This window comes from Trichoderma ghanense (assembly GCF_004382785.1).
Source record: "Trichoderma ghanense strain CCMA-1212 chromosome Unknown scaffold_3, whole genome shotgun sequence".
Taxonomy (NCBI): Eukaryota; Fungi; Ascomycota; class Sordariomycetes; order Hypocreales; family Hypocreaceae; genus Trichoderma; species Trichoderma ghanense.
In genome coordinates this window covers 2314573-2342501 of record NW_027395666.1, presented here as the reverse complement: position 1 = coordinate 2342501, position 27929 = coordinate 2314573, and the positions used below count along the sequence as shown (strand labels likewise).

The following is a 27929-nucleotide window of genomic DNA, read 5'->3' as shown; positions in this document are numbered from 1 at the left end:
TGTTACTGCTGCGCATGACGAGTGGTCGCAGGAGGGAAGGAGATGAAAGTCCTCGAGTGGTATGAAAGCATGCGTAAACGTCTTTGATGGAGCTGCAAGCTCGAGTCTGAGTCGTAGCTGTTCGTATATCTAGCTTCACCAGTCAGGACTCGCTTCCAACAATTAACCACCCTCTTCCAAGTTCCACACCACATGTTTGTCGAAACAAGCAATAAATCATCCCATCACTATAGGTAGGTAATGTCTTTCAGATATACATGTCTAGACTAAGGACCCTGCTTCCGATATGTTTGATATGGGTATATCCGCCACCATATGACATCTGTGAGCCTGTGCCAACGCCTTCACATGCAAAACAGCTCTCCCCAAACCCACCTGTGTACTCGTGGCCCGGACAGCATCGTCCAACACAACGAGCATTGAAAATGCTAGAGTGGAACAAACAAGACGACAAGCCATAACTCCCAAACCCTTGACCCCCTTCTTATACAAACGCCATCATGTCCACATTACAAGCCCCATCCTCAAAATGCAAACCCAACCAGCACACCAAACACAGCGCAACACAACAACTCACCTCCCCAGACTCCTCTTCAGCCTCGCCCTCTCCCCCCCCTTCGCCCTACTCACAACAGGCACCCGATTCACCTCGGGAATCCGATACCCCCTCTCCCGCTCAAGCCTATGCCTCTCCCAAAAGTCGCTCATCTCCGTGCTCAGCCGACGCCTCGCGTCTCGCTCCTCGCTCCTCCCGACCCCTTGCCTTCTCGCCGGCCGTATCTTGGCCGCCACCTTCATCGCCTTCTTGGCCACGGGCTTCCCCACCGTCCGGTACAGCCAGAGCATCGCGTAGCCGTAGTTCCTGCCGATCCACTTGAAGAAGCGTCGCGCAGTCGTGCTCCACGCCACAATCAGCGTCACCAGAATCAGCGCCACGCTCGCCGGGATGCCAATCACCCCAATCGTCTGCAGCGGCAGGTTGTCGCCGCCTCCCCACTCGCGCGTGTTCATGCCAAAGATGCCCGTGAAGAACTGCAGCGGAAGGAAGATGACGGTGAACGTGGTGAAGATGAGCACGCTTCGGCTCTGTGCGCTGGCGAGATCCGCGTGCAGCCTGCTGAGCCGCACCTCGTCCACCTGCGCCTGGCGCTGCATCATCTGCAGCAGCTTGTCGTACTCGTCCCGCGTGTTACGCACTCTCTTGACCATTTCCTCTGTCGTGTGGCTGTACTCGGCCAGCCGCTTCAGCGCCTCGTGGAGGAACTTTCTCCCATGGACGGTGTGCGCCTGCATCTCGGAACGGTTGTAGATGCCGTGCATTGAGGAGATGACTCTAGTCTGTCTCTCGAACAGAGTCAATAGCGTTGCCAGCTCATCTTCAATGTCCCGAAGCTCCAGTAGTGCCGACGTATTGTCTCTATTCTCCCGCTCGGCCCGTCGTCCTTCCTCTTGGTGCCGTTGTCGGATCGAGCGAGCCTTGTTCTCCACCGGTTCATAGTCAAAGGCCTTGTCACGGAATCCCTCTGAGCGGAACTCCTTGAGCGATGTCGTGAGTTTCTCGGTCTGGGCAGTAATTGTGTCAGTGGCATATCCAACACAGAACAAGAGCAGCTTGACTCACCAAGACGCTAATGGCTTCTTCAAATATGCGAAAAACCTCCAAGTCGGGATGAGACGACCGGTCAAGAAGCACGCTCACCGCGTGAAAGGCCGCCAATGCCGCGAGGTCCAGAGCGTTGTCGCAAATCCGAGTCAAATCTACATTGACGTCGTTGAAGATGCTGTCACGAAGATCAGCTTGTTGATACAGCGGCCCTTCCATGGGATCGCTCTCTCGCTTGGGAAAGAAGGACAGCAACGTATCTGCACAACGTCAGCTGAGGTCAACCATATCCAGAAGAAAAGGCAACAACTCACGAGTGGAAATAGTCCAGAGCCATAGCTGGTCCACCATCAGCACGTTCCCATTCAGCACGTCCTTCTCCGTCTCCTCCTCGCCATTCTCTTCAGCCTCCTTGGTCAACTTGTCCCGCCAGCTTGCGTGACTTGCGCCGCTCCTGCCTCCACTGCCACTTCCGCTTCCACTCCCGCTCTTGTTGCTGCTCCCCCCTGACCCGACATCGCTAGTAGACTGGTTGAATAGTCCCTGGTACTCTGACGGGTCACGATACCGCTCCTTTGTCAACTTGTACAGCATCTGGTCATCGTCTCGAGAGCGAGTATCCCTCAGTGACGGGTAGCCGAACTGGTCCAGAGTGCGTCGGCAATTGATGGGCGGGTCGTGTCCAAGGAACTCCCAGATGACTTGCAGCTCCAGGGAGTCCGACTTGGCGACGGATTCAGGAATGGGTCTGGCCCTTCCATGAGCCAGGCGCTTTGAAATCAGTTCACGCCGGCGAATGAGCCTCTTGTACGAGTCAAAGTGCAGATACGGAAGAAAGAGGCAGATGGACATCTGGTCGTCTTCGCCAAGCAGCGGATGAGGGCTGCTCGTCACAGAATGAGCTCGCGGAGATGCTAATGGTCTCATCAGAGGCGGGTTATGCCAATCAATGGAAGTCAGGAACGCTTACCGGTTCTGGGAGGCGTAAAGTAGCATCCAGGCTTTGCGTAATGCGCATAATGCTGCGAGTGTCTGCCTCGCGTATGGCTTCTGACCCAAAAGTCGTGGTTCGACAGATCAGAAAAGTCTCGCATATAGGAGACTTGCAGCGTTTTGAGAATGTCCTACTCAGTTGATACTCTGTTAGCCACAACAATGACTTCTGCAGTCAACAATGGGCCACTTACAGTCACCCAGGTGGGATTGTTGTACGGCAGATGAATCCAGACAAACTTGCGCGCCTTGGCCTGTGGCCTCATCAAGGCGCCATGGGCGACATCGTCCACAAGGTCACCCTCGTCGACAACGGCACTCTCATCCACAGTGGCGCTCCCGCTGGCCCTGTGCCTCCTTTCCTTCGCCATCCTCCGAACTTCAATAACGCTTTCGGGCAGCTTCGGAGACGCATCGAGCCCCTCGTCATCACAGTCATCCCCATCTTCATCATGCGGCGCTTGGTGGAATGTGCTGCGGCTGCGCTGCGAGATGGAAGCTCGATGAGGCGTTGGGGCGCCGGTCTGGCTGTCGAGGCTCATTGACCGGCTAAAGGAGTTCCGCCCTAAGCGGACTCTCACAGGAGGCGATAGGCGGTCGATGGCGAGCTCCTGTTCCAGGCTTGCCCGCAGGAGAGGCGATGGCTTGTGGAAAGGTGTCGACTGTCTAGGGGGAAGCGAAATGGGTCGAGAAGGAGGCGTGGACGCCAAGGGCACAGCGTCAGGCCGTAAGACCAGTGCCATAGGTGCGGACTCCGTGCTCATCCTCGGTCTTGTTCTGGGAGAGTCGACGGGGAGGATGAGGGGCGACGGAGGCACTGGCGCCATCAAAGGCGGCTCGTCACACAGGTATCGTGACAGAACAGGCTCATGGGGATGTGCCCTTTCGCCTTGGTTGATCCCCAAGGCGTTCTTCACCGTCTGAGGGTCAGGGGGAAACGAAACATCCGTTGGTGGCCCCTCCATGTCGACCAGACCTGTTCTCCCCCTCACAGCCAGGAACCTGCCCTCCTCTGGCGGAAGTTCCACCTCGTTCAGCCGCTCACTTAGACAAGCCTCCGGCCCTTTGCTAAGAAATTCCTTTAGAGGCAACCGCGTCGACCAGGCTCTCACGGCTCCGTCTTCCATCCCAGCTTCGTCGAAAAAGCCATGGACCTCGACCGCCACCTTCTGGTCCAAGTGAAGCGTCCATTTACATCCGTTGGAGTCCTCCTTGGCGCTGGAATCCGCCTTGTCGATAATCTTCACCAGCTGCTTTAGGAAATCGTTCAGGCTGCGCGCGTTGTGTCTCCCAAACGAGGCAACGTTGGCATGGTCGCTCTGCAGCGGGAAGATGCGCTCCTGGCGCATCCCGAGGATGGCAGACTTGGGGGACGTGAGGGGCGCAGTGTAGTAGAGATCTCCCGAGTTGGCAGACAGGCGAGAGTCGATGGTCTCAAAGAGCGTCCACACGCGAAGGTCGTCGGACACGAGCTTGAAATCCTCGTCCACATGGAGGAGCAGAGGGTTCCCCATACGGAGCTGGTCTGTCAGAGAGGCAGGCAAGGGGACCGACAGCTGAAGCAAGTGCTGGATGCTCCCCGCCAGGGCCTGCATGGCAAAGTAGCTCGATCCCTGATGCGGTGTTCCTATAAGACAAAAGCCGCGGTTAGCAAACGCTGAAGCCATGATATGAACCAGAACTGTTGAAAGACTCACCAAAAAAAGCCACTCCGTAGCACTCGTGCAAGATGTCGCCATATCTCGGATCCGTATGCGCCTTGACCAGCGCCATCTTCACCACCAACCCGCCAATACTATGCGCAATAAACAGCAGCGGCCTATCCCTCCTCTTCTCCGCCGCCCGCAGCGCCCGCAGCTCCTCGAGCAGCGCCATCGCCAGCGAGTTCAGCGTCGTCCCCTCCCGCACGCCCGGATGCTCGTACAGCAGGATCCGCGCCCTGCTCGCCTCCCGGCGGATGCCCTCGCGCACCCACGACGGGCTGCGCCGCTCCGCCGCCGCCTCGCGCACCTCGACGTCCCGCATCGACAGGTTGCCAAAGTAGCGCCCCATGAGGCCGTCGCGGTTCCAGCTGCGCAGCGCATCCGCGCCGGGACACGGCACCGTGACGATGTCGACGCCCGTCTGGTCGTGCGTCAGCCGGCCGGCGGGATCCAGCGTGAAGCGCAGGTGCTCGACGCCGTCGCTGTCATCCTGCGGCTTCTCGTGCTGCTGCTCTTCGCTGCCATCGTCGGGCTTCAGCTCCGTCTCGTCCGTGTCGGACAAGATGCTGCCCGGGAACGTCCGCGCGGATCGGGAGCGATGGGCAGTCGTTGGACGGGGGACCGTCAGGCTCTGGGTGCGGCTGGGCGAGGTTCCATGATGGCCGAGTCGGGGCCTCTGCAATGGGGCTCTGCCGCCTGGAGCCATAGCGGTTGCCTCGCTGTAGTTACAGCGCTCTTCGGTGTGTGTCGGTCAACTAAAAGGCCAAGGGGGGAGCGAACCATACGAGTCTTCTTCCAGAATCATGAACCAACATTCAACATCACGCAAATCTCCGGCAAGACGTCTTATATATAGCAAGTAAAAAACCCAGTCATCCAGCATATAAATAGATGATGAAATAGAACAAGCACCTGGGAGCAGAAAGAAAAGTCAAATTCCATCACAAAGAACACGCCGCATTTCTGTCCGTCTCCACAGCCCCGAATCATGGGCACTCCCAACTTACACTTGACATGAAAGATGCAACAAAGATTGAAACCATCCAGGCTCAGAAACAAATCACCTGCTCCCCAAAGGAAAAAGAAAAAAAAAAAGATACTTACGCAACACACACAGACAGCAAGGAGGCCAGAAAAAGAATAGGCCTCCAAGGCAGATACATGCATAATCCCGATCGATAGGGAACGCAAAGCCCTGCCACACCTCCGCCATCTGCCAGCATAAGATCCGAGACCCCGAGAACAAAAAGAATCAAAAGACAAAGCTGTTTAGCATCGCAACCCCAAACATCACGCCTCCTTACTCCTCACACCAAAGAGAGTCTGGTTATATAAAAAAACATTAAAAAAAAAAACCGGAAACATCGCCCGCAACTTCTCTCACAAAGCACCCCCAAACCAAATCGCCACAACTCAGTTTCCTGACTTGCTTTCACCTCGTACATGAAATCATTTCCTCTGCTCGTGACAAAAGCCTCCTCAAGCCCAGGAATGAATGAGCGCAGAAAGAGGCATCACTCTCCAAGTTCGCAGGTTCGTCGTCCCTCAGCGAGCTCACAGGGGAGTGCGGCAGGTGACCCCCCCTTTTTTTTTCCTGGCTCTTTGGCGCCCATGGGACTTGCGCCACCGGTGACCGCGGCACATGAGCCTCAAAAGATGCACAGCGACATAAGGTTAACATGATTGAAGATTTGGACTTTAAAAAATGTCAGATTCGCAGAATTTGGAGTCTCATTAATGATAAAAAGCTCGTCATCTGAAGAGTCAGCTCTTTGATGCCCCGTATAGATGAGCCGCACATGATTCTGTCTGCCATCCCTGGGCTCGGCATTCGTCATCTAGTTCCATGTCGGCAGATATCCGACGCAAACTTCACCTGGTCAGCGTGGAGATGGGATCAGACGAACGGCTGGAGCGATCATTATAAGCTCACGAAAATATCCCGATGATAAGGTACCTAGGCTATTGTGCTTCGTGACTTGCAAGTCCACTCTCCATCATCTACGGGATGATAACTTTGACGGTGACAGCAGACCGGCCCTTTTATGTAGCAACTGTACTTTGTATGTCGTCAAAAAATACGCAAAACGCAAAGGGCAAAGAGACAGCATCCCAAACGCCTACCTTGGAGGGTATCAGCTTGACATGACGTGTAATGGGATAAGTAGTATAGCGCGCTTGTAACGCGCTCCGAAATCTAACAAAAACAACTTCCCTCTGTGCTCTTCTCCCACCCGCACTCATCTGGCTAAAAATCCTCATCAATTGTTGAGCATCCAATCTTAGCGTCCGAGTAGAAGGGATTCGATGCCACGCATGTCTGCCCGGGTCGGATGAGAATCAGGCCGATGGGGCCCAGCTTGACAGGCTCACCGGCCCCAATCTTGACACTGATTTTCCCTGAGCACACATAGCACATGCGCGCCTTGCTCACCTCTACAGGCCAGTGATGGCTCTGCCCTGGCTTTAGGCAGAGTACGTTAGCACTGTAGCGCGGCGATACAGCAATGGGGTTTTGGCTGGCCATGTAGGCATTAGAAAAGATGGCATCTGGTTAAATCAGTCAGTGTTTAGTTCATTCTACAGTACGGCAGTCACGGCTTGGACAGGGAAACACTCACTCAAGTTCGTTTCTTCCTCCTTTGTTGTACCCGGGGCCATCTCCCAATCTTCCATTTTCTCGAAATCCTCAACCTCAGCCGAGGAGAGCTTGCGAGCTGATGCTTCTAGAGCACTCGCTGCGAGTTGAGGATCCTGCTTTTGCTGGCTTTGAGCGGCGTATTGCCCAAACTGCGTTGTTGAGGCCTGGACGTTTGCGATGCCATCATCCAGGTCCATTCGGTCGCCATGATTATTGGTAACGGCTGGCTCGTGATTTTGCTGTGAAGCCGCCTCCTCAGCAGCAGAATCAAGGCCCTGGTCATCCCTGTTGCCCCATTCGCACTCGTTCTTGAGTCGATAACAACAGAGCTGGTACTGACATGCAATGCACGTCTCCGTTCTGCTAAAGGCAGCTTTCGCCTCGGCTGGGAGATCCGGGGGCAGGGCCACGGACGGCTCGGCCAGCCGCGATATGCCCTTCCATCGGCGGCAAGGGTCCATCTCCTCCGCTCTGCCCACGAGGTATGCTAGGATACAGGCGTAGTTGAGAGGATCAAGCGTCTTACCTCGATGATGCTCCCACCATAGACCCGGTACTCTGCGAACCTGTTTGTATCTGGACAGTGCCAAGACGTCTGGCCGGGCAGGCACCTGCTGAGCGGGTGAGAGATGACTGTGTAGATACCGAAGGACATCCGTCATGGGCGGCCGCAGAACCTGAGCAGGCGGTGTCGTTGGCGGCGGCGACTGTGGCGTCGACAGCAGGATGGGCGATATCTGGGTAGGGAGAGGCACGGGGGTCGCCGTCTTGGGGCGCTTCGCTGCTCTATCGTCAATGGCATCATTGCTGGTGTCGCTGCGCAGGGATCGCTTTGCCAAGTCCGGGGGCGCAGCGCTTTGAGGAGCACTTTGTGGAACGCTTTCGGGCATGCTCTGCGAAGCAGTTGCTGACACGCTTGCCTTGAGCGTAGGAGGACTCTTCTTGCTGGAAGATTTCCCCCGGAATTTCCAGTTGGGCTCTGCAGGCGGCGGCGCTCCTGGCGGTAGAGGCTTGCGAGACACGATGATGCCAGGCGAACTCAGCCCCTCGTTTTCGTAGCTGCCAATCTTGGAGATTGTCCCGTCCCCATTGTCGTTGAACAGCCCGCGGTTGTGCTTCCCGTGAAAGTGGTTCGACAAGTGTCTCAAAACCCACGAGAGGGTCCTGCAGTCCCGAACGGGGCAGATGAACGGCCGCTTCCCGCCCTCCACGACCTCTTCACACCGTTCCTTGCCTGGTGGGAACGGTGCGTTGAGCGTGTTTTGTTCATTTCCGTCATCATCTGGAAGGGACGCGAGCGCGTTAGCTCGGCGCGGCATTCTCATGAGCATCGTGTGCGACAGGACTCGGTTGCCACTCACCTAGATAAGTATAATACGATCGACCTTCAGCATTCGTCTGGAGGCCGACTCGGATGGTTTCGCCGTCTTCAGTCTCTATGACATCTCCAGGATCAGAGGCTACTGAGGCAGATGCTGACAGAGAATCAGACGAAGAGGCAGACGCAGCTGGGATCGATGCGGATGTGGAACTGGAGGCTGGACGAGCTCTCGGCTCTCGTACTTTTGCGTCGGCAGTCGCAGGCTTGTTCAGCATTGGTAGAGCCTTTGGTCCAGCCATATCGTCCGTGGCTGCATCAAATGGCTCCTCTGAAACCCGAAGTATCTCTGGCGACTCAGCCCGTGACGACGTATTTGCCATCCCCGCACGAACTGGTGGTGATGGCGGTAGAGGTCTGAATGGTTCGGGCGTGCGTCTAGATGGCTCAGGTATAGGAACTGGAGAGGTACAAGAGGTTAGCCGTAGGTCGCCGAACAGAGACAGTGCTCGATTGTCGCTTGGAAAGTAAGTGGCCGGCTATTCTGGCAGATATGGATTCACTTGCAGCTGGCCATTGGCTCACTTTCGTCCCAGCTCTTTGTTTACATGCCCTGTGCGCCCAACGCGCGCAAACAGCACGAGGGCAACGAATAGCACCGCTCACCTTGACTCTCTATAAACGCCTGCTGCTGTCTCTCCCAGTCCTTCTGCGCCTTCAAGATGCGCTCGTCGGCCGCCAGCGCCTCTCGCTGCAGCGCCGCCCCCGGCGACGTGGTCGCGGTAGCCGTGGGAAACGTAGTAGCCGGGGAGAATGTGGCCGTCGTGCGCATGGCCATGGGCAGAGTCGCGGGCAGAGGCACAGGCGTTTCGACGGGGACATGCGGATGGCGGACAGCTGGCGGGACAATGTCGCTGACGACCAGAGGAGGTCGCGCCTCGTCGGGGCGGCCCTGAGCTGCCGCCTGGCCCGTCTGCCCGAGTCCCGTCGACGGCTGCGCGGCCACTCCGAGGCTGTTCCTTTGGTATAGCGACTTGCCAGAGCGCTTCACCTTGTGCGCCGACTTGGCGCTATCTGCCGTGGAAGCCATGGTCGGCGGAGAATCGCATGACGCGAAGAACGAGGTGCCGCTGCCACGATGCTCGCCGGGGTACGAGTTTCGGAGTTCGTGTCTCTAGTATGTTGATGGGAGAGGGCAGTCCAACGATTGAACCAGGACAATCTCTTAATCGAAGAGAGCAATCCGGGTAGTTCAAAGGGTTGAAGCAAAAGACGCAGCGCCCCAGCTCTTCCTCTCTTCGCGCCGGCCGACTGCGAGTTGAGCGTGGAGGTTCAGTGTTGACAGGCAAGAGTTGGAAACGAAGTGCCGATTATCACCGCACGGAAGGCTACCTGCGACTACAGTGGAGCTTCCACAGTGACGTGCAGTGGGCGAGGGGCACATAGCATCCATGTACCGCAAGGCTGGCCAACAACTTCCCTGTGCTCTCAACTGGACAGGCACCGGAGACACGCGCGCGCGTAGAGATGGTAGACGTCTGTTGGATTAGGTAACCTGGAGTCTGAATGCTATCTACTTATTTGTATGAGTCGTGAAGCAGCCTTGTGAAAGTGGTGATGACAATGCCTTACCCGAGGACGCGGAGTATAAGGCACACTTTCTCCCCTCTTCGATTTCATATTCCTTCCACCTTGTCAAATCGTTCCCTTTCGAGGGAACAAGCCACTTCATGAAAGCAGGTATAATGGTTTGAGCATGTAACCAGTAAGCCCATGTAGGTTCGCAAGAGACTTGACATGTTCCAGGTCAACTGCGTCAATGCCTCTTTCGTCTCTTAGAAATCGAGATATATACTCCCCATCTTGAGCTTCGAAAGCTAAGCACGCTCTTCCAATGGCTGGTTCTTCCCCAATTCCATTCGTTCTCAAATGCATCCGTTCATTTTCAAAGTACTATACACTGGGATATGCACACCACACCCCATCATCAGACAACCCTTCAGCCTCTATACACCTTGCCCTCTATACCTCACCCACATTCACCCTCATTTCGCCTTCTTGCCAGCCTTCTTCGCCGCCTTCTTGGCAGCCTTCTTGCTAATCGCCTTAACAACCTTTCCCCCACCTCCACTCTCCGCCCTCTTCCTCGCCGCCTCCTTCTGCCCAGCAATCTCCCTCTCCCTCCTCCACCTTCTATGCCGGAACCACTGCTTCCGCGTCCTAAACGCCTTCGTCTTCAGCCCCGTCGTCTTCACCAGCCGTCCGATCCGCCAGTTATCCTCCCGATAACTATAATCCGCCCGCAGCCTCAGCAGCCGATCCGGCTCGCCGGCCTCCACGCGCGTCACCTCAAAGGGGATCCCCGACGGCGAAATCTCCTCCTGGCTCGCCTCCGCGCGGATCGCGTGCACCGTCTTGTTGAGCTTGCGCTTGCGCTCCGCGTGCTGCGGGTACGGCAGCGTGTCCTCCTTGTTGAAGACGACGCCAATGTACTTCCTGTCCGGGTGCCGCGCCGGGTCGCGGTAGTACTTGACGTAGCCCGTCGCCATGGCGTGGATCGTGTGGTCGCGCCCCATGATGCAGTTCTCGCCCGGCCACCAGTGCGTGCCGCGCTGCTTGTAGATGATGTTGCCCGGGATGACGAACTGGTCTTTTTGCCGTCGAAACAAAGTCAGCGTTCAACTCAAGACTCTCAACCATTTGTTCCTCCAATTGCCGCAAAAGAACGCACCTCCAGTCCGCTTAGCGCCCAGCTTGTTGGGGATTCCCCTCTTGCTCTTCTTCTTGTACGCTCCCTGCGCCTTCACCGAGGCATTCCTTCGTCCCTCAACCAGGGCATTGGCCAATTGAGCCCCAATCGGAGCAACGAGGCTGCTCGCGACGCTCGGTCTGGAAATGCCGGCCACAGCAGCCAGCAACGGCCGCTGTATTGAGAGGAACCGCATGGCCATGCTGGTGTTTCCCCTCGGTGTCGTGGGGGAGATTGCTTTGGCCGGCGAGGGGTTTGACGTTCAAAAATCCAATCCACCATCCGCTTGCACGATCCTAGGCCAGCAAACGGAGCCGCCAATTTTTGGAGGTTTTGCCGCTTAGTCATCATATAGGCCGTTATCGATAAGGCTTTGCGCATCATCGGTAATAGTGGCCAGCTCAACCCATCCAGCGGGAGTGTCATCACACGACCAGCTCTCTCTTTTCCCGACTCTACGTACAGTCACGTCGTTTGTCAAGATGCGCCTCTTACTAGCTTTCCTGTCATTCTTCGCCCTCGCCAGCGCCCAATTCGGCTTCTTCGACCAAATGTTTGGCGGCGGCGGCGGAGGCGGCGGACATCACCAACAGCAACAAGCGCAGAACAATCCCAGCGACGCCCGCCACTATCAGCAGCAATACACACATTGTAAGAATCACCGCTTTCCAAGCAACTCTTTCCCTTCTTCGCTCCACTCCAGGCGAACACATCTTTACTCCAGAAGTTGGGCGAAAAAAAAAAAGTTGCTTGAGAAGCTGACAATGGGGAATACGCAGCCGCCTGCGACAGGTACCTCTGCCCCGACACCCTCGCCTGCGTCCACTTCCCGCACCACTGCCCCTGCCCGTGGGACGCCAACGACGACAAGTTTGAGCTCGCAGAGGGGAAGCGGACGTGTGTTTCAAAGGGCGGGTACAGGCCCGGCGAGGCGGCGAGGAAGATTGAGCTTGCGCGCAAGGGTTTGCTCTAGGATGAGGAGGGGAGACTTTTGGTTTTGGCATGAAGAGGGTGTACAAGAAAGCGAAGCGATGCGATGCGATGCGATAGGCACTAGACAAGTTTTAAACAACACACCATGAATGGATGGCTCATACATTCAAGACTGGGAGAAAAGCAGCCTGGGAATTATATTTAGGACACCATCTCCAAGCTCACATTGTAATCGGTGAAAGGGTAGTCATGCTGCCTGTTTCGAGCTCGAGGTCTGAGATGCCTAGATAACCATCACCACCGTCTGATTCCCTCGTAACCCTACTCCATAGCGGACACAAAGTTCACACCACACATCGATCTCGTCGTCGATGTGCGCATGCCGCTCCTCGATTCCTCGCGTTCCCGCACCCAACAACGCCTGATGTTGTAACCCCAACTCCATAAAGAATGAAGCAAATCCCTCCATTCCCTAGCAAATAACGATAAAGGGACAAAGAAACGAACGGCTGCGCAGCATATCCCGCTCTTTCGGCTATGCTGACCCATTAACGAGATTCGCGGGCAATGGTGGCATGGGCGGCACCCCATTCTCGCCATTCTGCCCATTCTCCTCCTCATCCTCATCCTCCTCGCCCTCGTCCTCATCATCCGGTATCGCCTCGGGATGTCCCAGAATGTGCGCCACGCTCTTCATCTCGTAGTGCTTCTTCCTCATCTCCTCAAACTTGCGGTGCTTCTCCCTTTCCTCCGCCGAGAGCCCCACGATCTCTTCCTCCGCCGAGGGGGTGACGCTGCCCTTGTCCACATGGACCGTCTTCTCGCTGGAGCTGCGCGACGCCGGCGCTGGCCTCTCCGGGATCTCCTCCTCCGGCTCGCCCAGCGATAGGCCCGGAATGTCGTCCTCAGCACCACGACGGTGAGCCTTGCGAGCAGCAGCAGCGCCGTCCAGGCCGCCCTCGCCTTCACCCCCGTCGACGCCTTCGTCGTCGGAGGGGTCCTCCGCCGGGTCGTAGTGCTTCGCATAGGGGGTCTTTGGTTCGGTGATTTTCATAGTCGACGTGCGCTCCTGCTCCGTCAGGTAGAGGTTCGCCTCATCCCACTTGAGGCGCTGGCCCAGCTCGGAGAGGTCCGCGGCGCTGGTGGACGAGTGGCGGCGGGAGCCTGCTCCGGACGACGATCGGCGGTGGCCGGCGTTGAGTTGCGTGTTGGCGAGCGTCACTTCTTTGCTGGATGAGGAGCGTTCGCGCAGCTGTAGGGGAGAGGGCGGGGTGTTGTAGGAAGGGTTCTTGAGGATGCCTGCGAAGCCAGAGTCAGCGAGACGAGCCCCATGGCTTGGTAGATAGTTCAAGTCTTCCGCAGCTTGGTGCGGTCGACAACTTACCCCGAGGCCGTTTGGCATCTGGCCCTGGCGGGCTATGCGTGGGCGGAGAGCGCTCAACCGAAGTCATCCTGGCCACTCTGTTTCCGCCTTTGGGCGTGACTAGCTAAAAGAGAATCAAAACTGAAAGGAGAGGCCGTGTGAGGCTGTTGTGGGAGAGTAGTGGCTGTAGCAGCTTGCAGGTGATGCAGGTCGTGTGAGACGTCGAGCAGAAAGAGGCTGAGGGAAAAGTTGAATCACGTTGCCAGCAGAGGAGGGGGCCTGGCACAGAGGACGTAGGTAGTTATAGCGGCAGAGGTTGAGTCAGTAGGTGGGCTACCTCAAGGTGGGCTTTTCCGTTGCTGGGGCAAGCTTGGGACATGACATGTACAGTAGCAAAGTACTGCTTCGTTACTGCAACCTGAGCTTGTTCAGAAGAGTCGCGGCACCAGTTAAAGTGCGTGCGTGCTTTGCTTTTGCCTTGCCTTGCCTGTCTTGTGCTGGTGGGGAGGAAACAAGGTGAGGGTGATGGATCAAATGCTACCCAGCAGCTGTTTTCCTGGCTGGTGGGGAGCGGGGAACTGACAAGCACTGGCCGCTCTAGCATGCTTAGCCCGCGAAAGCCTAGAACCTGAAAGACTCCAGCGCTCTCTAGTGGCTGCTGGACGCTGCCAGATGACGCAGTGGTGGCATGTCGTCGCGCCCCCGTTTCCAGGGATTGGTTGATCACAAGCCGCGACGACTCCTTAGCACCTGAATCATCATTTGATCCCTCTCCTTTGCCCGTGTCATGGAAAAGGGAAACAGGCCGATGATCTCATGTTTGGTTTGGTGACTTGGGCAGCGATGCGAGGGGTCGAGATCGCTGCCGACTTGGTTACCGGTGAGCATCGCGGTCTCGAGTCCACATCAAGGCCGATAGGCAGATGAATATAATCCGGGAATGGGAGCGATTGACATCAATATAGTAGGGATGTGCTGGATGTATGTATGCGTGTATGTATCCAGACACGTGTGCTGGTCATCTCTGAGAAAGAACATCCCGTGCTTGACATCATTTGCTTCATGCTCAATGCCATCGACCAGCCGCCAATATGGTTTTATCCTCTGATAAACTAGATGAGAGATAATTCAAGAGAGAGGGAATGAACAGACTAAGTAGGTATTCCAACAAATGAAACACCGTTGGGAATCTCAAACTATGCTATGCCAAAGGAAGAAAGGAAATACGCGGGATCGACCGCTATGAACGTAGGTAGGCGTGGGAAAATGCCTCCCGGACGATTGATATCGTATCAAACAAAGAAGATGGACAAGATGGAATACAGCAGATCCCATCAAAAGTCACAGACGTATAAGCAATTCGGAACGTCCATCAAGTTCACTATAATGATGGAGCAAAGCGGCAAGGTACGTAAACGTATCACTCCGGCACGAACTGAGTCCTAAACGCATGGACCATCATGCTGTGGAGTGGCCTCAACGTCGCCAAGGCGAAGCAATATGAACACGGCAGCCGTCAAACATGGTTCGGTGTGAGGCTCAGATCTTGTTCTTGGGAACCATGTTGAGCACGGCGACAAGCAGGTTGTACCCGGTGCGGTAGCACACGCTCTTGTCCTTTTCCGAGCTCCAAATCTCCACGCAGCTTCGCAAGGTGTCGAGGATAATCTGCCGCGGCGGAATGGCGCATCCCATGGCGGCAGCGCCCGTGAGAGGGGCGTCTGCGCGGAGGACGTGGATATACGTCGTCAAGGTGGCGGAGAAGAAGTCGAGGACAAACGCCCGCCCAACCAGGTCCAGGCGCAGATCCGGGTCGCTGCACCACATCTCGCGGTAGTGCACCAGCAGCGCCAGACAGCACTCCAGGGACGACCAGTACGACTCGGGAAACATGACGGGGCCCTCCGGGTGCAGGGCAAAGGGACGGTGCAGCACCATGAGGCACCGTCGCAGGAAGATGTCGACCGTAACCCGCTGCAGCTGTCCGGTACAGACCCGCTGGGCGTGGCTCATGAGCTCTCGCAGCTGGGCATTATATCGCAGCACGTCGGGGTACGAGATCTGCTCCTTGTTGGAGTTGATCTGCGCCATGACCGCCAGCACGGTCGGCAGCGACTGGTACAGCACCATCTGGAGGCTGTCCGGCGGCCCCCATTCGGGAATCGTTTCCAGCGTGCCGAGTTCGTCCGGCCGCGTCAGGGGCGGCATGCCGGTGCACATGGCCACCTTGATGTCGAGGTACAGGATCGTGAGCCACAGCTTTCGCCGGGCGTCCTTTTCGTCCTGGTTGCGCCCCGCGTCCTCCGGGCTGGACGGGTCCTGGGGCAGCCCGTAGATGAAGGCCGTGCGCACGAGCATTCCGAGCAGGGACCAGCACGAGTCGACCGACCAGCAGGTGGGGTTGCAGACCTGCTTGGCGACCACCATGAGGGCCAACGTCTTGAGCGCCAAAAGAGTCGGCCGGAAGGAAAAGGGCGTCTGCATGAGGCACGCCTCGGCGGCCATCATGAGCTCCGTGGCGACCGGAGGCTCCCCCTCGGGAGAGGCAAAGCTGCCCAGACCCATGACCATGAGGAACTGCGCCAGCCAACACAGGTCCGAGGCGTTGGGGTCTATCCAGTATCGCTCGATTTCGCGCGTAAAGATGTGGACGTCCACGATGGGGTTGACCACGTCGAGCAGGTCCAAGTATCGCTGAAGGTACCTGTCGCAGTTTGCCCTCTCGCTGGCCAACAGCCGAGTGACGGCATCGCGGGTGTAGTACTTGGTTGCACCAGGGGTGCCAAAGGGGAAGTTGCCGGGCAGCGTAAAGTTGGCCAAGCAAGCATTGGTAGCCACGTCTTCGAGAGCGGCAGCCAGGGGCGCGGACTCTAGCGTTGTCAAGGTGCCAATCTATCTCGCCAGTCAGCAAACCTAATAGCCAGCACATCTCTAGTACTCCTACATGCAAGTGCTCTACATACCTTGGTCATGAGGTCCCGCCAATGGCTGGATCCTCGCACCTTGTGCTGGACCTGCCAGGTAGCAAGAACCGTCTTCGTCTCCTCGTTGTTCGATGGGGCGGTGGGACAAGGGAACTTGCCACCGTTGGGCCCCTTGTTGTAGCTGTAATAGCACTCCCTGCCGTTGCCGCTCGACTTGCAACGGCCGCACGGCAGTTCCTTGTCACACTTGACCTTGAGGCGATGGCAGCGCAGGCAGCTCAGGCAGTTGCGCTTGCGCTTGCGGACCACGCGCAGCTGGTTCGTGGCCGACGCGGAGCCAGAGGCGCCCTCGATGGGCACGCCATTGGCATCGACGGCCACGGCGCCGGTATGAGGCTCGGGGCTCTCGGTGGATGCCGTGGGCGAGATGAGTCCGTTCTGGCCCGGTGTAGACAGCGCAGGGTCGCCATTGGTGGCAGGAGAGGACGACGTCAAGGCCCCGGCCCGCGCCTGTCGCGATGCGTTGGGCGAGGCAGATGCAGCGCCGTTGGCTGCAGCTCCGGGCACGGCGACCCCGTTGACGTCGAAGCTACAGCGCACTCCCGCCTGGATGCATCGCGAGCAGGACGGCTTAAGGAGGTCGCAGCGCCGCTTGAAATGGCGACAGCGGTCACACGTCTTGACCTCGCGCATATGGGGCATGCTCTGGTTTCACACCGGGCGCGCGCAGACGAGACAATTGCACGCAGAGGGCGATTCCTTCGCTCCTCGCCGGTGCCACAGGGCGTTGGTGTCTCGCCTCTGTGTTTCGAGGATGGTATTTCGGCTCCGAGACCGAGACGGGCGAAACAATGAGGGGGGAAAAGACAAGACGAAGAATGCGTGTTTCCCGCAGACGGCAGACGGGAGGGCATGCGCTGCGCCTTGTCTGTCTAGGATGGTGGATCAAAGAATCGTTGACGTGTTTCCGTGTCGAGATAGAGAGAGAGGATAGAGAGGGATGAGAAGTGGCCACCTCCAAGGCTGAAACCAGGGCGATTGTGGGCGAGATGTTCAGCCGCGCAGAGCAGATGCTGGGCCCCAGCTTAGACACAGCCTCGGGTACACACGCCAGATAGACAAGACACAGACACAGACACCCACCGATGCCACGAGTCGCTGGCCTTCGGCTTGCGGACAAATCCAATCCAGCCTCAAGAGCGCCGCTGGCCAGTCGAGGCGTTGGGTCTGTGCCGGCTTGTGCAATTGAGTATTTGCTCTGGCTCGTCTGTGTCGTCTGTCCTGCGCGCGACGATGCTGATAATGCAGCTGATAGTCAGTTGATGAGAGAGACGGACGGCCGTCAATTGGGGAGAAGAAACGAAGAGGTCGGCGGTAAGCGGCCAACTCGCGAGGCGACCATGTTATCTGCGCGCAGGAATAGGGCCCCAGCATCGTCGGCCGCGCATTATCGCCGGTTCTGGGCCGAGCCAGGAGCCGTCGTGCTTGCTGTCGGCGCGCTGCTGAGCAAGCAAGCTAGGCGCCACACGCCGCTGCGAGGCCAGCACTGTTTACTGCATTTGGCGGTGCCTTTGGGGCGCTAGGCCGCTCGGGCGACTAGCTTGTAGCGCTGCTGCTGGGCGCTGTAGGGCGGCTGCGGGGGGTTGCAATGGCGCCGGGAGATGCGAGGTACCGGTACATGTTGGCGGGCTGGAGTCGAGAGCTTCGGTTGCTTCAAGCTCAGACAGCCTGGACTGCATCTGCATCTGCATCTGCAGGGAGGCGAATGGCGACCTGACGTTAACTCTGCTTCAGTCAGTACTTGCATCCATTTACACCCATCGAATGGCTCGTTGGCGCAGAGCTACAAGTACAAAGACATCACAAGAGCCATCAACTTCAGCTGTCTCTGCTCAGCTCGTCGCGAAAAGTCCACGGACATTCCATCGTCGACGCCTCCCAGCCTGTGGGGTGAAGCAGTGGAGATGCTGCCGGGCCTACTGTGCGTCCTCGACCAGGGCTGACCAACATTCAATCACAAAACGGACGCTCGAGGAGGGTCGCCGTTGCCTCTGTTTGGCCGGCCTCTAGCACGCAACTGCCAGACTAGGACCCAGCCGACCAGGGGACTCTTTTTTCGAGCCAAGGCCTGGCCAGATGAGGCCAAGCCGGTGCTGGTGCTGATGTGCCGAAGGATGAGCCCTCTGAGAACGCTTGGGACGGGGGACTGGAAGAGGCTTGGACCTGATGTGACACTGTGCCATCAAGGGTCCCGGGACGCGGACAATGCGGGACTAGCATCGGCAGGTGAATCGAGGAGCGTCGATAAGATGTCGCGCTGCCGTTGGACGCTGTGCGGCGCCCTTTTGTCTCGTCGTCTCTGCGCTTCCCTGAACCGACCAAGCGGGATCCAGCCAGGCTCGGGGAGGCGGACAAGGGGGAAGCCCATGGACGAGAAAAAAAACGTGGTCCAGAGTCCAGGCGCGGAAGCTCTAGCCAAGTCGAGGGCGGTCGCCTGCGCTCTTTCGTTTCGTCGACCTTGCTCAGACCCGTCAATCAAAGGAACAAGATCGCTAGCAGGACGTCGCATGTCGGGGAGCTTGGGCCTGCGCTGGGTGACGGAGGGACTGGAGCTTGGTGCGGGAAGCGCTCGTGCCTGCAAATAATCTGCACCGTCAAGAAGCTGTTGGTTCCAGGATGGCATGTGCAGAGAGGGTCATTGATGCCGGCGCCGCTAGGGAACGGCAGCTTTTTTCTTTGGCTAAACACCATGATTATTTACCATGCTGCATCCTTCGTGTGCTTCTTGCAGACGTGCATACGGATACAAGACGCCTTCCTCCTCTCGAGCTGAAAAGAGACATCGAAGCGGCAGACGTGACACGAGTGTCTGTGTACACCTAGGGTACTCGTAAGGCTGAAGGGAGGCGAGATGGCCACTTGGCCATGACTCCGAGCAGTCGTCCAGTACGTAAGGGATTAGATGCCAGACCTCCAGCAAGGCAAAAGGCGAGCAGCCTCTCGACCCCGTCCCTGTACCGTACTCGTACAGAGCAGGCGGGCGGATGATCCGGGAGGACGCTGGAATGCACTGCGACGCCGGGTTTCACGCTTCCAGAGGCCGCGGCCATGGTCCGAAAACGTGGTGGCTGCAGGCCCTGGTCGTGGCCGCGCCGAAAAGTCGATCTGTCGCCGCTCCAGAGGCTGGTTGAGGCGCCCAGTTGCCCACTTGGGCTCTCCCGTCACTTCTCGATCTCCATATTGTCCCCCGGCGTGTATCAGTACGTACACGCGGTCCGGCAGCATCTGATACGATACCAGTATCCGCGAGAAGCGTGGGTTATCATACGTGGTAGTAATACCACTAAGTGACCTTGGTTGCGTCAGTCATAGGACGGCATGCAAGTACATGTAGGGATGAGGATGAGACACGCAGCTCCAAGCTGTTGGATGGGAGAGGGGGCGTCAAGGTCGAGGCCTGAGGCCAAAATAGCACACCGAACAGGACTATCCCCTGTCTCGTTGCCTGCGATTCGATTCGAGCCTTCTCATGTGGGAGGGACTTCTCACCTGCAGAGTATCGTCGCTGACACTTTTGCACACATGCAATCCCTCCTTGGCTGCATCATGAGCAGCACACACCAACAGCAGGCCGTGTTTCCCCAAGGTGGTGTCACATTCAACCGCCTCTCCATTCGCACAAGCCGTCATGCCGTGCGCTCTGTATCCCCCGTATCACAGCCCTGACCTCCGCCCTCCCGCACATTTGATAGTAACATGCCGTTGCATCGTCCTTGTGCTTGGTTGACCACGGCTTTTGAGTGGCAGAGTCGATGCGTCCGCTACTTGACAGCTCTTTTCCTCTTGCTTCTTTCGCTGACTCTGCTGGTTTGAGTTCTCCCTCCTTTTTCAGCATCCTCGTCTCTTATCCACCCATCTGAAAGAAGCTACCTCATCGATATCTCGTATAGGTACCGTACCTTATAATAATAGACATCGACGCCCACATCGCGGCAAACAATCGCTGTTCCAGACTCTGCATCATCTGGCCCGCTGCGGCACTTGCGGATTCTTATCCCGCTAGTCATTTACCTTTTCTCCGTTGCGGGACGCTGCCGTGCTTTGACTGATGAGTAGTAGGTATTTTCTGCAAGAATACCTTGGCTGATACACGGGGAGAAACACAGAAGAGACAAGAGACAAGAGGTGAAAGCAAACTGCGACATTATCGCTCCAAAACTGGTTTTCCTTTGGGTCTTTGTCTCAGTTGCCTGCCTGTGCCTAGACTCACGGCTTTTCGTCCCGGCTTGCGTGCTAACCGAAACGAAGTGCCGAGACATGACGAGAGCAAAGAGAGAAGAAAGCTCCCTATTGTGGCCTGGTTCTAGACGCAAGCAGTACCAGTACTTGTACGGGGATGGAGGAGTAGTCGTAAGATAAGTGGTTGGTGGTGGCGGCCAAGACACATGAAGCCTGTTGGCCTCAGTTCATGTTGCTCAGATACGCATCGCAGTTGACTATTCTCGCCGCAACAGCGGGCAAGGATGGTGAAGACTTTGACGTGCCAGTCAAGATATGAATTCGCCCCTTTTTGAACTAGTTTCTGCTCTGCGCAGAGAATCCGGCCTCCCCACGGATGCAGATGCGTCCTGCAACCCCGTGCTGCTATGCTAGTACGAGGGTCGACCAATGATAGACCCCTAGGGCACATGGCACCGTAAATAATGGGCATCTCCCGCGTCTGCCCATACTGTGACTGTTTCCATTGAATATGAGAGGGCTTCGTTCTGTTGCCACGGCGGACTGCTTCTTTGCAGTCTTCCCAGCCTTTGCCATCATGTCAGAGATGTACTCCGTATGCAGACGCATGTTGGTTCACTGACTCGCCTTTCCCGTCTCGCCAGAACAAACCGCATGCATGACAGACTTTCCAGGTTCGGAGTACGGAGTTACCTGGTTACTGTACGAGTACGATTTCGGTTCAGCTCAGCCTCGCCCTGCTGTCGTTGAAAGAACTAGCCTCTCTAGAGAGGGCTGTATATGGTCAGTTTACGAGTTCATCCTCATGTACAGCTGCCAGCAAAGCAACCCAATGGACTCCAACAGCTGCAGGGAGAATCGATAAAGCGTCACATCCCACAGCAGCCCTCATTGGGCCCAACTCAATGCACGCTTCCTTCACAGGGTGTCGATTGGGATTGGGGGTTGTCATCAGCCGATTCTAGTAGCCCATGGGTCGATTGATATCTGACAAGCGACGAGGGGAGGGGTTCGGCAGCCTTCCTCCCTCTTCGTGTTCCTCCAAGGACCCTGCGATGACCGATGATATCCTTCTCGGTAACCCAGTAGATAGTAGTATTTCGGCGACCGAGATGAATCGAGGTCTGCATATGCAAGGTACTCGTGTACAAAGTACGAGAAACGAGGCATGCCTTCATACAAGTAGCTGAAGCGAGCGGTCTAGGGTTGGCTAGAGTTTAGGGAGATTAGGTACCTATGGAAGAGATCTGTCAAACCGCCAGTTGACGGCAAAGTACTACAGGTAGACAAGCGTCTTTGTCCAGTATCTACCCACCAGCTTGGGAGAAGTCCAGCTTGCCTTGCCACGCAGCGTCTAACATGCATTCTCGGTAGTCGCCGACCATGCATACAGCCGAACAATTCCAGACTTGGGTGGTGAAATTCAGTCTATTTTGTTTGCAAAGGCGTAAGCACATCGCACATGATGTTGGAACAGATGCTCCGAAACGCTCGATGCGTGCAGGGGCCCCAATGCCGTTCAAACTAAGGTACTTATAAGCAACCCGAACGTCCCGTAAACTCCACACACTGAATTCAACTTCTCCGACCGAGCTTCGGCTGGTCGCCACGCTGCATCCATCATTACCACAGCAAGACTCTGCCCTCGTGCTCTCAGCTCTTAGCCTGGATGAAGGAGGTGGCCGCCCGGCACCCCGACTTGGTTATCCAGCATCTCAAATTTAAACATACAGATGCAGAGCCGAACGCTGCTTAAACCTCTTGAGCTCTAGGTATTCATAAAGGCTCATACAAAGACTGAAAGATTGTAACGATAGTGGAAGGACTGGAAAGCCACTCCCGAGAGGCACCACAGACGGTGAATGAATGACATTGTTCGTACTGGTGATGAGTCTCCACCCGCGTATGACTTCATCAGGGGTGACAGTACGAACTGAGAGCGGCGCCTCTTCGGCAGTTTGTTCAACCAGAACTTGCGTGCTGGTAAACTTCAAGCACTTGGGCAATGCAGCGAAACTGAACCGTTACTTGTACGCCCTTTGTGATTCTGGGGAACCTGCATCACTACATAGTAGTGCCGATACAGTGTAACTCTAGGGTAAGGCGACTAGTACCGAAGTCACCCGTCAGCCCCGTGTACGCTGCATTATGTGGTGGCCGTGCGAAGCAAGCAATCTCTTGTGCTCACATGTCGAGAGACTGGGCGTGGATGACGCGGATGAGAATTGACAAGACCAAAGCATTGGCTATTGCCAAGTCATGCAACTCGCCTCGGATGGCCTGCCTCTGCGCCTCCCATTGTCTTTTCGCTGTTGCCTTGCTGGCAGTCTAGCGGATATAGAGCTCCGCGCCCATATTCCATTCCTCGACACTCACAGTATTCGGAAACACTGCTCCGTGCCACCAGGCACAGGCAAGGGGAGACTAGGAGGGTTACATCAGGGTGATGCGGTGGTGCAGCATAACCCCTTCACCAGAGTAGAGTTGACGCTAGGAGCTCCCGGAAGCTCAACCACTGTGTGATGATGCTTGTCAAAGCCTAGGCAAGAACAAAGATCTCTCTGTTCCTTAAGCTCCCGTCCTCCAACATGTCACTCTGGCAAAGGCGTCGTTCAACCCGGCCTAGCTCTGACCCCTTCGCCCCAGCAGATGCAAGATCCCCAGAGCGAAAGCGCAATTTCAGATTCCGCCTTTGAGACAGTAGCCGGATCGCCATTCGCCCGCCGCCTTTAGACGTCCCCGGTGGAGCTGGTACGTATCCACCTGCGCACGATCCCGATCGAGGTGAAAGGGTGGCTCATGACTTCATCGGGGTCATGGCCATGAATCGTTGAATCTGGCATCTGGGCACGGATCGAGGCCTCCGTCCTTGCTGTGGTACCCTGGTTTGCTTGGTGTCTGCCTTCACTTTGTCCTTGGTCTCGCCCACTTCCCCTTTTGCTCGCCATGCCTCCTGTGCGGCAAATCATACGCGCAACAAGCACAACACATTGGCCGCTGTCCACATACTGATTGCCACAGCATCCATCAGCACCCACACGCTCGAGTCGTCCATGTTGAGAAGCCCTCCTATATAAATGTCCCGGCGAGAGGTGCTTCATGTGCCTGACAAATCCAGCTCCGCCCTTTGTTCTTGCAACCCAGCACCGTGGCGCTCCTTGGTGGCTTCCGACGACTTCCACTCGTCTCGCGACTAGCTTCGCATCAGCCGCTCGTCGTCGTTCGTTATTCCCATGCAATGGCACCCAAGAGGAAGAAGGTCGACGTCGCGGTAGCCGACCCGCAGCCTGCCACCAAAGTCAGGCGGAGTTCCAGAAGGGCCAACCGAGGTGCCAGCCGGCAGGACGATGATTTCCGGCAAGGAGACCCATCGGAAGAGGCCATGGGTACGGTCGTCAGCCCAACGGCTTCTCAGGAAGCGTTTGAACGCACCATGAGGGAGCTTGGGGAGATGGGGATGAAGCTTCAAAGCGCAGTCAAGATCCAGCGATTAGCCGTGGAGACATCGGATCTGTCTGGGTGCGATACCGCAAAGGTTCGAGAAGAGGCCTTCAGGCTCAGGTCGGCCGTCTTGAGACAGTCAAAGGCCGGCCGCGAGAAAAAGCCCGAGACTAGAACCGTAGAAACACTCAGCGTTGACGACGCTGGACTGGACGCCGATGTGGATGCGGTTGATGCACCCGAGGAAAAAGCAGATGCCCAAGTTGTCGAACGAAGCGCGAGGAGGGCGCCGCCTGTGAATAGCGACGTGCTACCTTTGCCGTGGAAAGGCCGACTAGGATATGTGAGTCTTTATATGCTCAAACTCGATCTCAGCTTCTGAAACCATGGTAATGCACAATCCCCGGTGCATGTAGCAGAAGCTAATACAAGGGTAACTAGGCTTGTCTCAACACATACCTCAGAGCAGCTAACCCTCCTGTCTTTTCGTCTCGGACTTGCCGCATTGCCTCGATAATCGAGCACAGGCATCCTCTCCAAGACCCAACACAGCCGGAGCATAGCACGAAAAACCGGCCTGACAAGACGCAGCCGCCAGATGTCCAGCGCGGTCTGAAGTTCGTTCAGGAGCTGGGTCTCGCAAATGCCAGAGACATTGTCAAGATGCTGCAATGGAACGAAAAGTACGGCATCAGATTCATGCGACTCAGCAGCGAAATGTTCCCCTTTGCGAGCCACGAGGAATATGGCTACAAACTCGCCCCCTTCGCCGCCGATGTGCTGGCTGAAGCGGGTCGGGTAGCTGCTGGGCTTGGCCATCGTCTCACAACACACCCTGGTCAGTATACGCAAATCGCTAGTCCTCGGAAGGAAGTTGTAGATTCAGCTTTCAGGGACCTTGAATACCATCATGAGATGCTGTCCTTGTTGAAACTGCCGGACCAGTCAGACCGAGACGCCGTCATGATCTTGCACATGGGCGGTGTATATGGCGACAAGGCGGCCACATTGGATCGCTTTCGCCAAAATTATGCCAAGCTGTCAGATGGAGTGAAGATGAGACTGGTCCTGGAGAACGACGACGTCTCCTGGAGTGTCCATGACTTGCTACCCGTCTGCGAGGAACTAAACATCCCCCTGGTGCTGGACTATCACCATCACAACATCGTCTTCGACCCCAGTATTCGCGAGGGCACCCGGGATATCATGGGCCTTTACGATCGCATCGCAAGGACGTGGACGAGGAAGAACATCAAGCAAAAGATGCATTACAGCGAGCCCGTAGCAGACGCCGTCACGCCAAGGGACCGACGCAAACACTCAGCGCGCGTCAAAACCCTGCCGCCTTGTGCTCCAGACATGGACTTGATGATCGAGGCGAAGGACAAGGAGCAGGCCGTCTTCGAGCTCATGAGGACGTTCAGACTCCCGGGATGGGACCTCTTCAACGACATCGTTCCCTACGAAAGGGACGACGAGCTCAAGAAGGAGACCAAAAGGGCCAAGAAGGCGGAGAAAAACATTCCTCCCGATGAGAACGGAGGATCATGCGCTGTAGATACTATTAGCCCAGAAGAATGCGCAATGGGAGGGAAGCAGAATCGGGTATATTGGCCGCCGGGCATGGAAGAATGGCTGCGACCCAAAAAGAGAGAAACCACCAAGAAAGTCAAGGTTGACGATTAAGCGAATAAGCGCTCACCAGAACTGATCACATGGAATGCCATCTTGGACAGATTTGCAGCTGCTGAGTACGCGTTTCCAGCGACAGAATGCAGGGTTATGAAGGAACCGACGAAGTGGACCGTCTCGCGAGAACAGCAAGAAAAAATCGGAAGATGCTCACCACTCCTTATGTTGAGAGACACATGGAGATAGCATCCAGGAAGCAGCAAATAGAGAGGGCCGTTACCTCAAGTTAGGTGGTAATGCCAGTGCTGTCTGATATATTGCCTCTCGATATGTGTAGGTGAGGTAAGGTAAGGTAAGGCTGATTAAGAAGAGTAGAAGTTCCAACGAAGATCTCGCGATGGTGCCTCAGCTTCTGGGGAAGGAGCTATCGGAAGGTACCGAGGCCTTGCGCTAAACAAGGGTGCTTACCGAGTACTCCGTGCGAGCAAAATTTTACGGCGCCTATCGCGGACACATGCACTGTGATGATAATGCCTGCCCTTGCCTCTTGTAAAAGATTCTATCTTCACGCCCAAATCACCAACAATTCTTGATCCTCGTACTTTTCTCTTTTCACCTCAGATACTGCGCTCCTCTGAGCTGACTTGACAATGTCTGCCGCGGATTTTGACAGCAGAACGAAGGCGTTCCTGGAGTGGTTCAAGGCGCTTCCCGGGTCAACGTTCCATGAGCATGTCGAGATCACTGACCTCCGTGAAAGAAATGCAGGCCGCGGTATAGGTTCGTGGCCCAATGGCTTTGCATGTCATGCTGGTTAATTAACAATGATACGGCAGTGGCCCTCCAGGACATCCCTGCTGAAACGGTCTTGTTTACCGTACCAAGAAGCGGCATCGTCAGCTCTGAGACGTCCGAGCTGAAAGAGAAGCTCCCAGACATCTTCCTCAACCAGGAGACGGCCATGGAGGTGGATGACAAGCCACAGCAAGATCCCTGGAGCACTCTGATTATCGTCATGATGTACGAGTACTTCAAGGGCAGCGGGTCGAAATGGAAGCCCTACATTGACGTCCTTCCTGCGTCTTTCGAGACGCCCATGTTCTGGTCTGACGCTGAGCTTGACGAACTTCAGGCCAGCGCTACGCGGTCAAAGGTGGGCAAGGAGAGTGCAGAGAAGATGTTTCATGACAAGATCCTGCCTGCCGTCCGTGCGAACCATCATCTTTTCCCAACCAGCCAGACCTACAGTGACGACGACCTCATCGAGCTGGCTCACCGCATGGGAAGCACCATCATGTCCTACGCTTTCGACTTCCAGAACGAGGATGAGGAGGACGAAGATGACACCGAAGAATGGGTCGAGGAGCGCGAGACAAAGTCCACGATGGGCATGGTGCCAATGGCTGATATCCTCAATGCTGACGCTGAGTATAACGTACGATGCCATCGATGACGAATCTGCCTGCCGATTGCCGTGCAACCAACTAATCTCGCGCTATCCTACAGGCACACGTCAACTACGGAGACGACGCTCTTACAGTGACAGCATTACGGACCATCAACGCTGGCGAAGAAATCTTCAACTATTACGGCCCGCTCCCCAACTCGGAGCTTCTCCGTCGCTATGGCTACGTCACGCCGAAGCACTCTCGCTATGACGTTGTCGAGCTTCCCTGGACTTTGATCGAGGAATCCGTGGCCGCTAGCCTGGGCTTGTCAAGTGAGCAGCTGGACAATGCAGTAAGTCTTTCCATACGCTCCTCTTTCCCCTCCCATTTTCCTTTACTTGATGACACAGGCTGATATCAAATAAGCGAGAGTACCTTGATTCGGATGAGCTCGAGGATACGTTTGTGCTGGAACGAGAAACAGAGGAGCCCAACCCAGACGGCACGTTGACTGGTTCGGCTAGGTTTAGCGAGTTACCAGAGGACCTCAGGGATCAGCTGAAATCGCTGCTCAAGGCCATTCGCAAGGCGGTTCCATCCAGTATTCCTGACAAGCGGAAACGCGACGAGATCCAGCATACCGTACTCATCAGAGCGCTTGATGCCCTTGCGTCACGCTACCCAACTTCCATCGCAGAAGACGAACGAATTCTTTCCGGTAGCGGCATTAGCGAGCGGCATAAAGCCGCCGTTACAGTGAGATTGGGGGAAAAGCGATTAATCCAAGAGGCTAAAACCTACTTACTCGGCCTCGCCTCAGATGCCGCCGGTACGGATGAGTCCTCGGCGCCAAATAAGAAAGCCCGGCGGTCGGATTGAAACGACGTCGCAGTTCCTGCTCCTTTCCCTTCGACATAAAATCTTCCGGGCGACCACGGGCGAGACAATATCACAATCGGAGCAAAACGAGCCACCACCGGGACTTTGAGCGGCCAAAGGAAG

General features: G+C 56.2%; 8 protein-coding genes across 8 annotated transcripts; 3 read left to right on the top strand and 5 right to left on the bottom strand.

The window, feature by feature from the left end:
* Positions 1-573: 573 nt before the first annotated feature.
* On the bottom strand, positions 574-9448 carry CCMA1212_004116 (uncharacterized protein; the record flags this gene model as incomplete). The annotated part of the gene is given in 10 exon segments (XM_073701434.1): positions 574-1563; positions 1622-1863; positions 1918-2517; positions 2574-2727; positions 2791-4223; positions 4294-5032; positions 6614-6849; positions 6921-8285; positions 8302-8718; positions 8925-9448. The coding sequence occupies 10 exon segments, from the start codon at positions 9346-9348 to the stop codon at positions 574-576; spliced, it is 6600 nt and encodes a 2199-aa protein (XP_073560057.1). The 5' UTR covers positions 9349-9448.
* An 855-nt stretch (positions 9449-10303) lies between these two features.
* CCMA1212_004115 (54S ribosomal protein L27) lies at positions 10304-11209 on the bottom strand (the record flags this gene model as incomplete). Its single annotated transcript, XM_073701433.1, has 2 exons — positions 10304-10908; positions 10990-11209. 2 exons carry the CDS (start codon positions 11207-11209, stop codon positions 10304-10306), a joined length of 825 nt encoding a protein of 274 aa, XP_073560060.1.
* A 280-nt stretch (positions 11210-11489) lies between these two features.
* On the top strand, positions 11490-11980 carry CCMA1212_004114 (Long chronological lifespan protein 2; the record flags this gene model as incomplete). Its single annotated transcript, XM_073701432.1, has 2 exons — positions 11490-11658; positions 11787-11980. 2 exons carry the CDS (start codon positions 11490-11492, stop codon positions 11978-11980), a joined length of 363 nt encoding a protein of 120 aa, XP_073560059.1.
* Positions 11981-12475: 495 nt separating this feature from the next.
* CCMA1212_004113 (uncharacterized protein) lies at positions 12476-13391 on the bottom strand (the record flags this gene model as incomplete). The annotated part of the gene is made up of 2 exons (XM_073701431.1): positions 12476-13239; positions 13325-13391. 2 exons carry the CDS (start codon positions 13389-13391, stop codon positions 12476-12478), a joined length of 831 nt encoding a protein of 276 aa, XP_073560062.1.
* Positions 13392-14842: 1451 nt separating this feature from the next.
* On the bottom strand, positions 14843-17029 carry CCMA1212_004112 (uncharacterized protein; the record flags this gene model as incomplete). The annotated part of the gene is made up of 2 exons (XM_073701430.1): positions 16267-17029; positions 14843-16195 (listed from the first exon to the last, which is right to left on the bottom strand). The coding sequence occupies exons 1-2, from the start codon at positions 16927-16929 to the stop codon at positions 14843-14845; spliced, it is 2016 nt and encodes a 671-aa protein (XP_073560061.1). The 5' UTR covers positions 16930-17029.
* A 343-nt stretch (positions 17030-17372) lies between these two features.
* On the top strand, positions 17373-18230 carry CCMA1212_004111 (uncharacterized protein; the record flags this gene model as incomplete). The annotated part of the gene is made up of 2 exons (XM_073701429.1): positions 17373-17792; positions 17856-18230. 2 exons carry the CDS (start codon positions 17373-17375, stop codon positions 18228-18230), a joined length of 795 nt encoding a protein of 264 aa, XP_073560064.1.
* Positions 18231-18469: 239 nt separating this feature from the next.
* On the bottom strand, positions 18470-18910 carry CCMA1212_004110 (uncharacterized protein; the record flags this gene model as incomplete). The annotated part of the gene is made up of 1 exon (XM_073701428.1): positions 18470-18910. One exon carries the CDS (start codon positions 18908-18910, stop codon positions 18470-18472), a length of 441 nt encoding a protein of 146 aa, XP_073560063.1.
* A 4502-nt stretch (positions 18911-23412) lies between these two features.
* Positions 23413-27806, top strand: CCMA1212_004109 (uncharacterized protein; the record flags this gene model as incomplete). Its single annotated transcript, XM_073701427.1, has 7 exons — positions 23413-23421; positions 23585-24250; positions 24349-25512; positions 26223-26319; positions 26376-26974; positions 27046-27279; positions 27354-27806. 7 exons carry the CDS (start codon positions 23413-23415, stop codon positions 27804-27806), a joined length of 3222 nt encoding a protein of 1073 aa, XP_073560443.1.
* Positions 27807-27929: the final 123 nt, after the last annotated feature.